The sequence below is a fragment of the Anabrus simplex genome, chromosome 1 (genome assembly GCF_040414725.1).
Source record: "Anabrus simplex isolate iqAnaSimp1 chromosome 1, ASM4041472v1, whole genome shotgun sequence".
Classification (NCBI taxonomy): domain Eukaryota; kingdom Metazoa; phylum Arthropoda; class Insecta; order Orthoptera; family Tettigoniidae; genus Anabrus; species Anabrus simplex.
This window is the reverse complement of record NC_090265.1, coordinates 152,014,335-152,029,956: the sequence shown is the minus strand read 5'-3', so window position 1 is coordinate 152,029,956 and position 15,622 is coordinate 152,014,335. Positions and strand designations below refer to the sequence as shown.

At 39.4% G+C, this 15,622-nt stretch overlaps 1 protein-coding gene across 1 annotated transcript in view; it reads right to left on the bottom strand.

The window, feature by feature from the left end:
* Nucleotides 1-15,622, bottom strand: part of LOC136885191 (maltase A1) — a 96,299-nt gene that overhangs the window by 11,836 nt on the left and 68,841 nt on the right. Inside the window, exon 8 of the mRNA XM_067157613.2 lies at nt 6,498-6,693. Coding sequence (XP_067013714.2) covers nt 6,498-6,693 — 196 coding nt within the window. The remainder of the gene's footprint in view (nt 1-6,497; nt 6,694-15,622) is intronic.

Sequence of the window (15,622 nt, the reverse complement as noted above, 5' to 3'; positions counted from 1 at the left end):
GAAATGTTACCTTTAGATATCTTTTGAATGGACAGAATACATGATCTGGAACAAACAAACACTAAAATTCATAGAGACAAAATATAACAAAATTAAACGAGTGTCACAATGTTAGTACCTGGATGAAACAATTCAGGAAAATGGACTCGAAACAAAAGCCAATGAAATTAGATGGAAAAAGATGGAGCCTGCGTAACGACTAATCCAAAATATATATAACAAAAAACAATCTTCAAGCATACAAAACTAAAGAGTCTTTATAGATCAGAGACGCTAATTTTGAACAGGAAAGCAGACATTGAAAACAATTAGAGAAACGAACTCAAAATCATAAGAAAACTTCTAGGCCCAAAACTCACCGAGGGACAATAACAAACATGAAATTCTAGGCGCAAGGCTCATGTCTAAAGATAATAGGAACTTGATGTCTTTGGAGTGTACATACCGGGAATGGTTAGCGCTGACACTGGTTCATAATTATTTGATAAGATAATCAGCTATGTGGGAAACGGTATGGAAGAAAGGAATGTAATTGTAGCGGGTGATCTCAATTTACAAAATGTAGTCGGGAAGGTAATGTGGACGACAGAAAGCATGACCAACAAATGGCAAATAACCTAATATGGGAAGGACAGCTGATTCAAAAAGTGATGGAACCAACTAGAGGGAAGAATATTCTGGACGTGGTGCTCGTAAAACCAGATGAGCTCTATAGAGAAACCGAAGTAGCCTAATAGATGGTATTAGTGATCACGAAGCTGTTTTGTCGTAGTTGAAAATAAATGTGATATAAAGGAAGGTCTTAAATGTAGGACTATTAGGCAGTACCATATGGCTGATAAAACAGGCATGAGGGAGTTTTTAAAAAGTAACTATGATCGCTGGAAAACGGTAAATTAAGAAAAACAGACTCTGGAATGGATTTAAAGCAATTATGGAGGAGTGTGAAAACAAGTTACTACCTTTAAAAGTGGTAACGAATGGTAAAGGCACACTATATTATAACAGAGAAGTAAATAAAATAAGAAGAAGGTGCCGGTTGAAAAAAATAAAGTTAGAAATGGCTGTAGAAGTAATGAGAAATTGAATGAACTTAACTAGAAAATTGAATCTAGCAAATAAGTCAGCTAAGGGTATGTATAGGTACTTCAAGGTAGAAACAAGTTCCAAGAAGGACATTTCAGGAATCATTAATAGACAACGGGAGTGTGTATGTGAGGATTTTTAAAAGTCTGTCAGCAGTATGTAAATATTGTTGGCTATAAGGATAATATCCAGTTAGAGGAGGTGACTAATGCTAAAGGAGTATTAAAATTTGCCGATGATAACAGTGTCATTTACAATAAGATACGAAATTTGAAAACTAGAAAAGCGGCTGGAATTGATAAGATTTCTAGGGATATACTAAAGGAAATGGGTTGGGATATAGTACCATATCTGAAGCACTTATTTGATTATTGCTTGCATGAAGGAGCTATACCAAATGAATGGAAAGTTGCTAGAATAGCCCCTGTGTATGAAGGAAAGGGTGATAGACATAAAGCTGAAAATTACAGGCTAGTCAGTTCGACATGCATTGCATGTAAGGTTTGGGAAAGCATTTTTTCTGATTTTATTAGACATGTTTGCGATTATAATAACTGGTTCGATAGAAGGCAGTTTGGGTTTAGGAAAGGTTATTCTATTGAAGCTCAACTTGTAGGATTCCATCAAGATATCCTGGATTCAGGAGGCCACTTGGACTGTATCGTGATATACCTATCTAAGGCATTTGGTAGGGTAGATCATGGGAGACTACTGGCAAAAGTGAGTGGAATTGGACTAGACAAAAGAGTGACTGAATGGGTGATATATTTTTAGGAAATAGAACTCATAGAGTAAGAGTAGGCGAAGCTTTATCTGACCCTCTAATAATTAGGAGGGGACTTCCTCAAAGCAGTATTATTGGACCTTTATATTTTCTTATATATAAATGATATGAGTAAAGAAGTAGATTCAGAGATAAGGATTTTTGTGGATGATGTTATTCAGTATAGAGTAATAAATAAGTTACAAGATTGTGAGCAACTGCAAAGTGACCTCGATAATGTTTTGAGATGGACAGCAGGCAATGGTATGATGATAAATGGGGTTAAAAGCCAGGTTGTGAGTTTCACAAATAGGAAAAGTCCCCTCAGTTTTAATTACTGCCTTGATGGGGTGAATGTCTCTTATGGGAATGATTGTAAGTACCTAGGTGTTATTATAAGGGAATATCTTCATAGGGGTAATCACATAAATGGGATTGTAAATAAAGGGTACAGGTCTCTGCACATGGTTATGAGTGTGTTTAGGGGTTGTAGTAAGGATGTAAAGGAGAGGGCATGTAAGTCTATGGTAAGACCCCATCTAGAGTATGGTTCCTGTGTACGGGACGCTCACCAGGATTACTTGATTCAAGAACTGGAAAGAATCCAAAGAATAACAGTTCGAATGTTTCTGGGTGATTTCCTACAAGAGAGTAGCGTTACAAAATTTTTGCAAAGTTCGGGCTGGGAAGAACTGGGAGAAATGAGACGAGATGCTCGACTAAGTGGTATGTTCCTAGCTGTCAGTGGAGAGATGGCGTGGAATGACATTAGCAGACGAGTAAGGTTGAGTGGTGTCCTTAAAATTAAGTAAGTAAACATTATGAAGATAAAGTTGGAATTCAAGAGGAAAAGTTGAGGAAGATATTCTTTTATAGGAAGGGGAGTTGGGGAGTGGGATAACTTGCCAAGGGAGATGTTCAATAAATTTCCAATTTTTTTGCAATAATTTAAGGAAAGGCTAAGAAAACTACAGAAAGGGAATCTGCCACCTGGGCGACTGCCCTAAATGCAGATCAGTAGTGATTGATTGATTGATTGATTGATTGATTGATTGATTGATTGATTGATTGATTGATTGATTGATTGACAGTCAGACAACAAATAAAAGAATACACAAATATTAACGTGACATTAGAAAACACAGCCTAAGACTCTATGGACATGTTAAAACAATGCAACCGGACAGACTACCAAACAGATAGTCGAATTCTATGAAGACGGGAGTAAAGCAAAAGTAGACACAATGAAATGAACTGTCGAAATCAAAACCGATTTGAAATAGGCAGAGTTACACCAGCAGATGTCCAAAACAGAGTAGCCTTTGTTCCAAAGTTCACAAATGGCAAGTTGACCAAGAGGAAATACAAAGAGTAGGACTGCAACAACCTGGTCTGAAGACAGGAAGAAAGCCCACAGTAAAAGAAAGAAAGAAAGAAAGAAAGAAAGAAAGAAAGAAAGAAAGAAAGAAAGAAAGAAAGAAAAATGGACACAAAGGAAGGCAAGTGCACGCTTCTAAGTACTTTGCGTATTCCTAATGGGCTTATTTGCATATAATAATAATAATAATAATAATAATAATAATAATAATAATAATAATAATACCCATGATCCAATCAATGAGGATAACAAAAGGAATCCTGCAGTCGAAGAAGTCTCTGGTCAGACCCAAACTAGAGTATGGTTCCAGTGTTTGGGACCCTAACCAGGATTACTTGATTCAAGAACTGGAAAAAATCCAAAGAATCTCGATTTTTCTGCGTGATTTCCGACAAGAGAGTAGCGTTACAAAAATGTTGCGAAGTTTGGGCTGGGAAGACTTGAGAGGAAGGAGACGAAATGCTCGACTAAGTGGTATGTTCCGAGGTGTCAGTCGAGAGATGGCGTGGAATGACATTAGTAGACGAATGAGTTTGAGTGGTGTATTTAAAAGTAGGAAAGATTACAATATGATCTGATGCAAATACATGGCCGTTAATTAAAATTCTAATGAGTCATTTCAACACACAGATTGGGATAGAAATAGAGGAAAGTTGGAGTATGTCTGTTTGACTTTTAGGTCTTCAGCCCAGAGGCTTGTTGTATCCTCAGACATCATCACCAAAGGCTATTCAGTTATAGGGAAACTGTAAAAACCGATAGCAGCGCCAAAATGAGGCAAGATGAGGAGGGATGTAGTTTGTCATTGTTTTTCTCACTGGGCCAGAAAGCGCTGTTGAAGGACGACTGGCCTCATGGGCGACACCTGTCATAACACTCAGACACACTGGTCACAGCCATGGATAAGACTGGGACTTCGGTAGAAGCTACATTTTGCTCCGGCCTGTGGCAAGAGAGAGATCCATCAAGAAATGGCAGTAGGCGGTCAAGCTGGAGTTTATCAGGGCCGTAAATAAGAATGGACGTCTGAGCAAGCTAAACCGCGCATCATCTCCGTGGAAGGGTGACAGGAGAGAAACTTGAGATTGAAAAACCTACGGCTACAACGTAAAGAAAAATATGTGAGTCTCCGAAAGAAAAAGATAGGTAGTTCGTGCAGCCGTAGCTCATAGCTGCCTATATCGATGTAATAATAATCTATACATTTAATTCCATTACTTACAGAAAATTACGAAAATAAAGTCACGTACAACATCTATGAAGAGGATGAGTGGTAAATTTTGAACATCTATGCCTCATGCCTTGTTATCTCAGTAGGAAGGTTAGCAGCCCTGATGCTCGAATATAGACTTTCTTCTCTACGAAAGCGGGCCCATAAGTGAACGAGTGCATGACATGCCATCTTTCTTACCATTTCTCCGACATTGCTCAACATCGTTTAGACGCAGGATGCCTGAATTGACAGTGTTTTCCAAGACACTCGCAAAATCAATGGTGCTCTAATTACATGGATTTTTGAACGATCTATTTTGGGTACAAAATCTCAACCGGTCGTAGACTTAAATGGAAAAATCATGGCGCGGAATTACGGGTGAAGAAAGAAAATACATGTCAATTAACTCGGTCGCGAACAACGACGATGCTATTCGTTACCCATTTGAGTTTCTTATTTCAATTTCTGCACCCGGATTGCCAGCACGTGAAACTATGTTAATATAAGGAGAGCTGATAATGTTCATGAGGATCCTTAATGCATCATTTTGCACAACGATACTTGCTTAGGTGTAAAGACATTACACGGGAATATCACTGAAGCTGATATTTGAATAGGTACTGGAAGGGGTGAAACTGTATTTATACCATAGACCTCCACTGTTGGCAGCCTTGAAGATGGTTTTCCGTGGTTTCCCATATCACACCAGGATAATGTTACGACTATATCTTAATTAAGGCCACGTTCCCTTCCTTTCTAGACCTACCAGTTCATCGCCATAATATCTCTCTGGGTCGGTGCGACGTAAAATTATAGCAAAACAAAATGTATTTATATCTCATATTCTGTCCTAATCCCTAGCAGTTATATCTGCCGATGTAGTGACTTTAGTTCCACATAAGTGTCTACTGTACCACGTGCATAAATAAGTCGAAAGTCCAAACGCTTACTACCGCTGTGATAGAGCTTGGAATATCAGAGTGTGTCTTGCACGGTCAATTGCTTTCTCTCGAGTCAGCCACGAGTCATTCTCTTTATTTATACATGCACCAGACGGTGAGACCCAAAATGCAATTTATAATAAGGCTCTCGAATAGAAATATACCCGTCCACTATCAAAACGAATAAGAGTTGCTCAGTCGTACACGTAACGCATTACATATCTTCTTAGCGTCTCTCACTTATAGGTTAATGGTTTACTGAGTAAGGATCCTGCCCTTTTATGGATAGACTACAATATTCATACTTTCGCTCGAAACGCGAATCAGATTGCCCTTCGCAATTTACCTTAACCAAATACATAGCCGACATGTTGAAGACAAGTACATTAGCTAGTGTTGAATATTTTAATGTTATTTTCGTTGGAGAGCCAGTCTCATGGTATAGTGGTAGTGTGCTTGCTTCTTATTTGGAGATCCTGTATTCGGTTCGGTCCCAGTACAAGGATATTAATTGTGGACTATGGGCTGGAACGAGGTACACTCAGGCTTGTGAGTTCAACTGAGGGGAACTCGGATATGACAGTAACGGTCCCGGCGAAGCAATTCAGACAACACGGATGGGATGTACTCATGCTGACCGCATTACCTACAGATTAGTTTTCTGTGCAGCAGTTGTCTTCTTTACTGGTTGTCAAAGTTATTAATAGTTTGCATGGACTGCTTGTTTATTCGGACGCTACTTTTCAGGCTCAATAATATTAGGTTCCTTTAAATTCTTATTGTGTATAGAAATTTTCATTGATCGTAAGACATCCCATATAAGGATACTGAATAAACTAATGAATACGTTTATAAACAGAAACATTTCCAGCGGGTTCAGATCAGGTGAAAGTGGAGGCCAAGGAAGTGAGCATTTCCGGACCCAAGTTTATATACCCTTTTTTTCTTCTCTATATACTGTATAAGAAATCCTTCCCTGAAATCATGCTGTGTATTTTTGAAAATCCTGTATATACTGTACTATTTTATTTAGAAAACTGACCCTCAACGGGTTTGCAATGAATTATGGTATTATCTTATAAGCGTCTAACAGTGTCCTGTAGCAACTATTCCTACCTGACGAAGGCCAGAACAGCGTCTGACAGAGCCTTTACGAAGAGTCCTCCCTTCTGTATGGTATCAGCTGAACGTGTCGCTACCAAATGCTTGTAAACCTGGTAGTGACTCCATGGTTCCAATAGCTGAGCTTCCAAATTCAGAGTTTTGTAGTTGGGATTGACAGGCAACCAAGTCTGAGGGTTGGTTGAAAACCCTAAAACAACAAGAAATGCATTTGTATGATTCATTATAAGAAAAAGAATAACAGAAATGCAGTTTAAAAATACCAGTCACAGAGAATGCGTACAAATATATCCTACAGGAGAGTCCTATTTGTGCTATGATGTTTGGTCGCAATGTTAAAAATGACCGGAAATCACCCCATAGAAATAAATTATATTGTCAATACAATTGTAGTAACAAAGACAAAGTCACCTCCATACAGGCCATGAAGGCCCTTGGAGGAGTGGAAGGTAAAGGCTTCCACCATTGTTAACCGCGGCAGGTGATGGGGTAGAGTGGTTAGCTCTACGCCCGGCCGCCTTTGCCCCCAGGAATTAACCTGGTACTCATTTTTGGTGTAGGCTGTGTGAACCACAGGGCCATATGCACCTCCGGAAGTGGAAATCTCGTTTTTAAATTTTACGACTTCCTGACGGGGATTCGAACCCACGTCATTCCGGGCGAACCGAGCACGCCTTTACCGCTTCGGCCAGGCAGCCCCTAATACAATTGTAATAGGTCTACATAAAAGACTATTACTTACCTATTGTACACTCAAGTATTTTTATGGACGAGGCATGCTTCCATGCATCTGCAATCAATATCGAAATGAAGATAGTGGATTTTCAATAAGGCATTCGACGTACAAAGCACGTAACAATGAGCGTATTCGACAATAGCCGCTTCATTGCAAGTATCAACTTCAACATCATAGCATAATGTTACCAACAACAGCTACATGAAATCTGATCAAGTGAGTAATTTTAATACAGAAAAGAACCATTCAGCTGTTTTCAGCGACCGTATTTGAGCTTTCCTGCCAAGTTTCAAGCAATGCGGAGCTTTCTAACACAAATACTTTCCTCGTCAGTCCTGTTTCTATTCAAAATATTTGATCACGCAAACAGACCCATAGAAATAAGTCTATAGGGGTGAAATCGGGTAATCTTGGCGGCATAACCTGGTAAACCAAAACATCCTTTAAAGGTAAATTTACGACAATTAAGTTACAGCGTAATCCATTCTCAAGCATACGTCACTGACTTGTTGTGTGCTGTTTGAATGGGTGCTAGTGCAGATTTTCATAATTCTATGCATTCAACATGATGTATCTTCTGTGACTGTGCAACAACACTAGTTCTGTGGCAACAGCTTCTCCCACCATATTCACATCCTCTGGATCTCTTTATGGTGCCCTAAATGCGTAAGTAACCACATGAAGCGTATCATGTAGCGTAGTTTCATCCCTACATTCCAGAACATATTGCGATCTGGCTTTCGTCTGTCTGGATATTGCTGTGCATACAGCGCAGCCCTTGTCACACATTGTGATGACACTCTACAAATCTATATATATAAAATAACTTGTCCTGACTGACTGACTGACTGATTCATCATCGCCGAGCCAAAACTACTGGACATAAAGAAATGAAATTTTGGGGATATATTCATATTAAGATGTAGGTGCTCGCTAAGAGAGGATTTTTTTGATATTCCTTCGCTAAGGGGGTGAAAAGGGGGGTGAAATTTTAAAAAGAGTGTATCTATATCTCAAAACTTTAAAAGTTTACAGATGTAAAAATTGGTATTTAGAATCTTCTTTTAAAATAAGGATACACGTATTTTTTTGTTTTCTGAAAACCCCAATAGGAGGGGTGAAAAAGGGTGAAAATGGGGAAAAATGGGTTGAATGCCTTCAATCAGGATACCGGTACTGAAGATATTACAGACCTGAAAATTGGTACTATTGATCTCTTTTAAAAATAAAGAAACACGTATTTTTTTGTTTTTGGAAAATCCAATTAATGGGAGGGTGAAAAGGGGGTGAATTTTTAAAATGAGTGAATCTATATCTCCAAACTTGTAAAGTTTGCAGATGTAAAAATTGGTATTTAGAATCTTCATTAAAAATAAAGAAACACGAATTTTTTTGTTTTCGGAAAATCGCAATAGGAGGAGTGAAAAGGGGTGGAAAAAGGGTGGAATGCCTTTAATGAGGCTACTTATATCTCAGAAACTGAAGATATTACAGACCTGAAAATCGGTGTTTGGGATCTCCTTTAAAAATAAAGAAACACGTATTTTTTGTTTCTGGAAAATCCAATTAAGGGAGGGGTGAAAAGGGGGTAATATTTTAAAATGAGTGTATCTATATCTCAAAACGTTTAAAGGTTATAGATGTGAAAATTGGTATTTAGAATCTCCTTTAAAAATAAAGAAACACGTATATTTTTTTTTTTCGGAAAATCCTAATAAGAAGGGAAAAAAAGGTTGAAGAAGGGGTCGAATGCTTTTCATGAGTCTACTTATATTTCAGAACCTGAAGATATTGCAGACTTGAAAATTGCTATTTGGGATCTACTTTAAAAGTAAGGAAACACGTATTTTTTCGTTTTTGGAAAATCCAAATACTGGGGGTGAAAGGGGGGGGGGGTGAATTTTTTAAAATGAGTGTGTCTACATCTTAAAACTTTAAAATTTACAGATGTAAAAATTGGTAGTTAGAATCTCCTCTAAAAATAAAGGAACACATATTTTTTTTGTTTCCTGTAAATCCCAATAGGAGGGGTGTAAAAGGGGGAAAAATGGGTTGAATGCCTTTAATGAGGATACATATATCTCAGAAACGAAAGATATTACAGAACTGAAAATTTGTATATGGGATCTCCTTTAAAAATAAAGAAACACGTATTTTTTAGTTTTGGAAAATCCAATTAATGGCGGTTAAACAGGAGTGACAAATTGGGGTGAATTTTTTGAAAGACTATATCTACAGAATATCTTGGAATCGTAAAATGTTACAGACGTAAAATGTGGGTGTTTGGAATCTCCTGTAAATGTAAAGAAACATAGGTGATTTGTTTTTGGAAACTCCACTTAAGGGGAACTCAAAAGGGGTGAAATTTTGAAATGAGAATTTTTACAGTATATCTAAAAAACTTAACATGTTATACAGAAGTGAAAAATGGTAATTTTTTTATCTCTATTAAACATAAAGAAACGTGTATTTTTAGTTTTCGGAAATATCACCTGGGTGGAGGGGGGGGGGGTAAAAGTGACTGAAAATGGTGTTGAATTCTTTTAATTAGGCTACTGATATATAAAAAAATGCAGATTTTACAGACGTGAAATTTGATATTTTCAATCTGCTTTAAAAGTAAAAATACACGTATTCTCTAAAAATCCAATGAAGCGGGTGGGGGGTTGTGAAAGAATTGAAAAATTAATTGGCTTAATTGTATGAGAATACATACATCTAATAAAAACTAAACTTATTACAGATGTGAAAATTCGTATTTGGATCTCCTTTAAAAACAAAGAAAAACGCGTTTTGGGCGGGAAACCATCTTGGAGGGCGGGAGTGTAAGGGAGTTGAATTTCTTTCATGAGGACACATAAATCAAAAACTGAATAAGTTAGAGTCGTGATAATTGGTATTTATAAGATCCTTTACTATTAAAAAAACAAGTATTTTTTTCGGGAAAGTTCACTTAGGGGGGGGGGGGGTAGTGTGAAATGAAGTGAAAAAAGTAAATTACTTTTATGGGGATACTTATATCTCAAAACTAAAGGTAATAGACGTGAACATTGGTGTTTGGAATCTCCCTTAAACATAAAGAAACAAGCCTTCTTTCATTTTTGGGGGGGGGGGTGGGTGGGTGGCGGTAAATAAACTTAACGGCGGTGGGGTGTAGAAGGAGGTGAGACCAATTGATTTTACTGTTATTAATGTACTTATAAGGATCCTCCGTTGCTCAGGCGGCACCGCTCCGGCCTCTCAAAGCTGGGTTCCGTGGTTCAAATCCCGGTCACTCCATGTGACATTCGTGCTGGACAAAACGGAGGCGGGATAGGTTTTTCTCCGGATTCTCCGGTTTTCCCTGTCATCAGCCATTCCAGCAACACATAATAATAATAATAATAATAATAATAATAATAATAATAATAATAATAATGTTCCGGACCGTCGTCAAATGTGCGGACCGCGTTGGCAACGGCTCCTGGACGGGTAATGACTAAGAATGCAATCCGGCCGCGGGTTCAGTGCCGCCAAATCACCCAATATGACACCACGCCGGATCTCCTGAAGGATTTTATCCATATTAAAAATGATTAACGGAAAAGATGGCAAAGATTTACGGACCCAACTGACCGGGAGGAATACCTGAGCCTAGCCCGGGAAGTACGAAATCGATTGTTGGAAAGGAATATTGAAAAATGGGAGGAAACGTGCTGTAAAATAATAGAAAACGAGTCAGATCGGGAATTTTGGAGGATTCTCGCAGAAAACGAGTCAGATCGCGAATTTCGGCGGATTATATATCTAAAACAATAAGCATTCATTTATAAATTTCAGTATAATACCGTAGCGAAGCACGGGTATCTTGCTAGTAGGCCTATAAGTAGCATATTCACGAATTCTTCATGTGTATAGCGTGTCCGTTCCATTGCTATGCATTATGACTACAATGAATGTTTCTGTTCTCCGACTTTACCCTGTTGCGAATAGCCGTTTCGTGTATCACAAGAAATCTCCTACAGTGGACTAGGTAGACCACCCATTATACTGCGGAGTACTGTATGTATCTGAAGCTCCAGGTACACAGTTACATACATCGCGAGGATCTAATAGACACGAGGAGATCACGGGGACCTAATTCAGTCTATTCCCAGTCATTAACAATCACTGACAAGTTTACGCAACGCAAACATTAAACTGAATTGTTCTACTTACTTTTTCAAGCTCCTATCCTTCATATGTTCTGTCTAACCTCTCTTTGTCCACTCTGGACTCTTGCTCCAGCTCTTTTCTTTCTTTAGACTGTAGTTGTTGTTAGTTAAGTACGGAAAACTTTCTCAAATCTATTAAAGTGTCAGTAACGAACTTATTCACACTTCATTGTTTGAATGTCTAACGTTCCGAAGCTCAGCTCATTAAATACACTACCTGGCTTAAAGTTTCCGGACACCCCTTGTTGTTCGACCCAAAGACGCCAACTATGTACTCAGTACCGAGTGGGACCCACTTTTGCTACTATTATAGCGTTTAATCTCACGGAAGGTTTACACTACATTCTGATACGCGGAAGGTGGAATATGCTTCCATTCTCGCTGAAGCACGGTGAATAGTTGTTGCCGGATTGTTGGGCAAGTTGATCTGACCGTTGCCTACGAGATATACAAGGCTGGGAGATAGCTACTAATTTGCCGCTGAAAAGACGGCCCTAAGTAGGATACGGCAATGAAATCAGAAAAATGATTTAAGTATCTGAACTTCACCAAAATGTAAACCAAATTGAAAATAACGGTACAAATGATCATTTAGGAGCTTTATTCCTGTTAGAACAAACCGAATCTTACGGGAAGAAAGAGTGAAATACTGAGAAGCGACGCTAAAAATTTGCATCCTCTGCCTTAAAAAAGCACCTACCGGCTACAGATTTGAGGTCCTTGCACTGTCTAACTGTACCACATCAGAAGGTGCTGGAAAATTTTGCAGGATTTTCTAATGGCGAAACGGGCATAACATCGCTCTCCAAACAGCGGCTTCAATACGAATGTCGAAACATCGGATGTGTGGAGGAAAAGGTAGGTACCGGTAATTTATAAGATGGTGATTAAACCAAAAGTTATTTATGACCTCAATCTCTATCAGTTTATCGGATACACTGAGGCAGAATTAGAGAAAACGGGAAGAAGTGAAAAACTTTCTAATAGACTTCTCTGCTTATTTCGTTTAAGTAAAGTGTAAGAAATACGTTGTAGAAAGTAAGTCATACAACTGCTCTTGGTCTATTTTTTTATCTCACATCTGTTTGGTGTGTTGTGAAATTGCTAGTTTTAATGAATTTTTATAGGTTTTCGTACTGGAACATGTTGCAATGAGCGAGCGAGACAGCTCAGTAAAGAGAACTCTAGCGGCGCTTGTCGGAAGTATCTCGAGGACGAGTCTAGTGTGCTGTATTTCCCGGCCTTATGTATCTCGTAGGCAACGATCTGACACGCAGATGACACTCTGGTTCATCTCAAACATCTTTGATGGGATTCAGGTCGGGACTTCGAGCAGGCTAGTCCAACGCATCCACCTCACTTTCTTCGAACCATGATGCAATGGTCCTTGCTTTCTGGACAGGAGCATTATTATGCTGATACAGAAAAGGTCCGATTCCCAACTGTTATCACAGTGTGGAAAACATGCTATAGTATAAAATGCCTTCATAAACACCTGCATTCATTGTTTCATCGACAGTATACTGTATACAGTGACTCATCACTACATAATTGCTACATAGATAAATGACGGCATTGCTTGCACCACTTTAAGCGACGTCGCGCATTTGTTCGTGCAGTCAGTGGCTTTCGGACAACAGTGTGACCCTGAAAACCGAGTCCTATTGCCTCTGGATGTATTGTTCTGTCACTGACATCTATCTCTGACCTACAACCGAAGTCCTTTGCAATAGCTGACAAGGATGCCGGACGATTGGTTCGTACCGTACACTTCAGAGTTCGGCTCTCCCTGTCAGCCAATTTCTTAAGCTTACCAGAGTGAATACTGGGTTCAGTGCTTCCCTGACATTTCCTCTTCACAATGACATACACCTGGTCCCAAGTAACTTTCGTAAAATATCTCTCTGATGGAATGCCCGAACTTGTGCAGCCTGAAACCATGTCCCGTTTGAACCCACTCAATTCTTTACCTTGACTAATATCTGACAGAGAACAGTTTTTAATGTTAATGCATTGTTCCTGTATTTATATTTCCTTGGATGCATAGTCGGACGACACACAGAGTACGGTCACTGGGGTATCCGAATACGCTTGCCTCCACTACGAAGATCAGTGGATGATTCGAGACAAAGCATCTCACAGCTTCCGCTTCCAGATCGTTCCAGGAGCCTCTATATTATTATCATTTTCCAGCATCTTCGAAGGGGCTCAGCGAACTTCTCCTTCATGTGTCTCAAGAATCCAATCCAGTTCCTTGAATATATACATGTCCTAATGGACCATCTTCCGAATCGAATTGCCGAAAACGAAATACCCAAAGAATTCTCCACGAAAAAACAACCCCGAGGGTAGGAGGCACCGAATAATACAAAGAATTGATTCAGTTGCTGCTCACCCATACGTTTGAGCATGAATGCTCAAATTATTAGTTTAGACACCAGAGGAGTAAAACTCCTAATGTCACACTGATAGATCTGAAAGGAGGTTCAGGCTGATATAGAGTATTTGGTTACAGAACTTAAGTTAGGGAGGAAAGTATAACACATCGATATCGCTATCTAATTTAAAACTGGGACGTTTAGAAAATTATCAGTTTATTCGTATGACTATTTATTACTCTATAATAAAGCACTAAAGACATGATTTTTTTCATATTCCATAATATTTTAGAAAACTTTCGGGGTCGTTAGTTTTCCAGAATTTGTCGTTAGGGGGAAAAATTTCGGTGAAAGGTAATTCGAGAAATCGGATTCGGGGAAACGTCCATTCGAGCGAATGGCTTCGGGCGTTTGCCCGGGAATCGTGTCAACAGTTTGTCGGGGCTATTGTTCTGCCTGGCCCACTGACATTGTCGCAACCCTGCTTCCCACCGGCCCATATATTCTCGGCCTTCATTGTCACTTTATTGTTGCATAAAAGACCCTTCATGCATATCCTTATCACTAGCTACACGCATCATTCACATGTCAATCTTCCTTTGATTTCCTTTCACATATTCCTCAGAAAATATTTTTTCTCTGATTCTTGGCATCTCCTTGCTGCCCTTTAGGAGGTGTGCCAACTTCTATATCTTTATTGCACAAGATGCATCTTTTCCTTTCTTTCTTGTCGTACGGTCTTTTTCTACTTCTTCCACGGCTTGTCATTTACGTGGAGTCGACGGCACAACAGCGACGTTTCCAGAGCACCCTGTCTTAGGCATCCTCAGCGGTGAGCTGGAGTCCTGCGACATGTATTTTGATCCTCAGGTGCCAGGTCAGCGTCGAACTTCTGTAGTCTCTTCTTCCTTCGATCTTCCACTCCATTACTCCTTTAAGCAAGTGCTCTTCTTGCCTTCTATGCACGTGGCTGTACCATAAGAGTCTTCCCTCTCTTACCTTGTTAATAATTATTGCGGATTTAATTTCTGTCCAAATATCTTCATCATAACTTTTGCTCTCAGCAAGGGTGGCACGTGTAATCTTCCTTTACCGGCCGAGTTAGCTGTGCGGTTAGGGGCGCGCAGCTGTAAGCTTGCATCCGGGAGATAGTGGGCTCGAACCCCACTGTCGGCAGCCCTGAAGATGATTTTCTGTGGTTCCCCATTTTCACACCTGGCAAATGCTGGGGCTGTACCTTAATTAAGGCCACGGCCGCCTCCTTCCCACTCCTGGGCCTTTCCTGTCCCATCGTCGCCATAAGACCTATCTGTGTCGGTGCGACGTAAAAGCGAATTGTAAAAAAGAAAGAAGGGCATTCTCACTTCCTCACTCCGAACCGTACATCATGCTTGGTCTTACAGCTTGTTTATATCCCTAGCTCTGACGTTTCTTCGTCATTCTTCTGGCTTATCTTAGTCTTATTCTTACATACTCCTATTTACCATCATTTCTTTTTTTTTTTTTACATTTCGTTCAATATTGTCATATTATTACTTACTTTACAGAATTGTATAAGCGTTCCCTTGTTACATACTGTCCTTACTGTTTGTTTTTCTACGTCTATTATTCTCTGGACCACCTTCTTACACAACCCTCTCTCATCCCTTGATAATCCGGCTCCGTGGCTCACTAGTTAACATGATGGCCTTTGGTTTAAGACTCTAGTCCTGGGGCCATGTTGGGGATTTAAAATTTAATTTGTGTCCGGCTCGGAAATGGATTGTGTGTGTCGTTTGCATAATTAGATTTCATCCTAGTTAGGGCTCCATC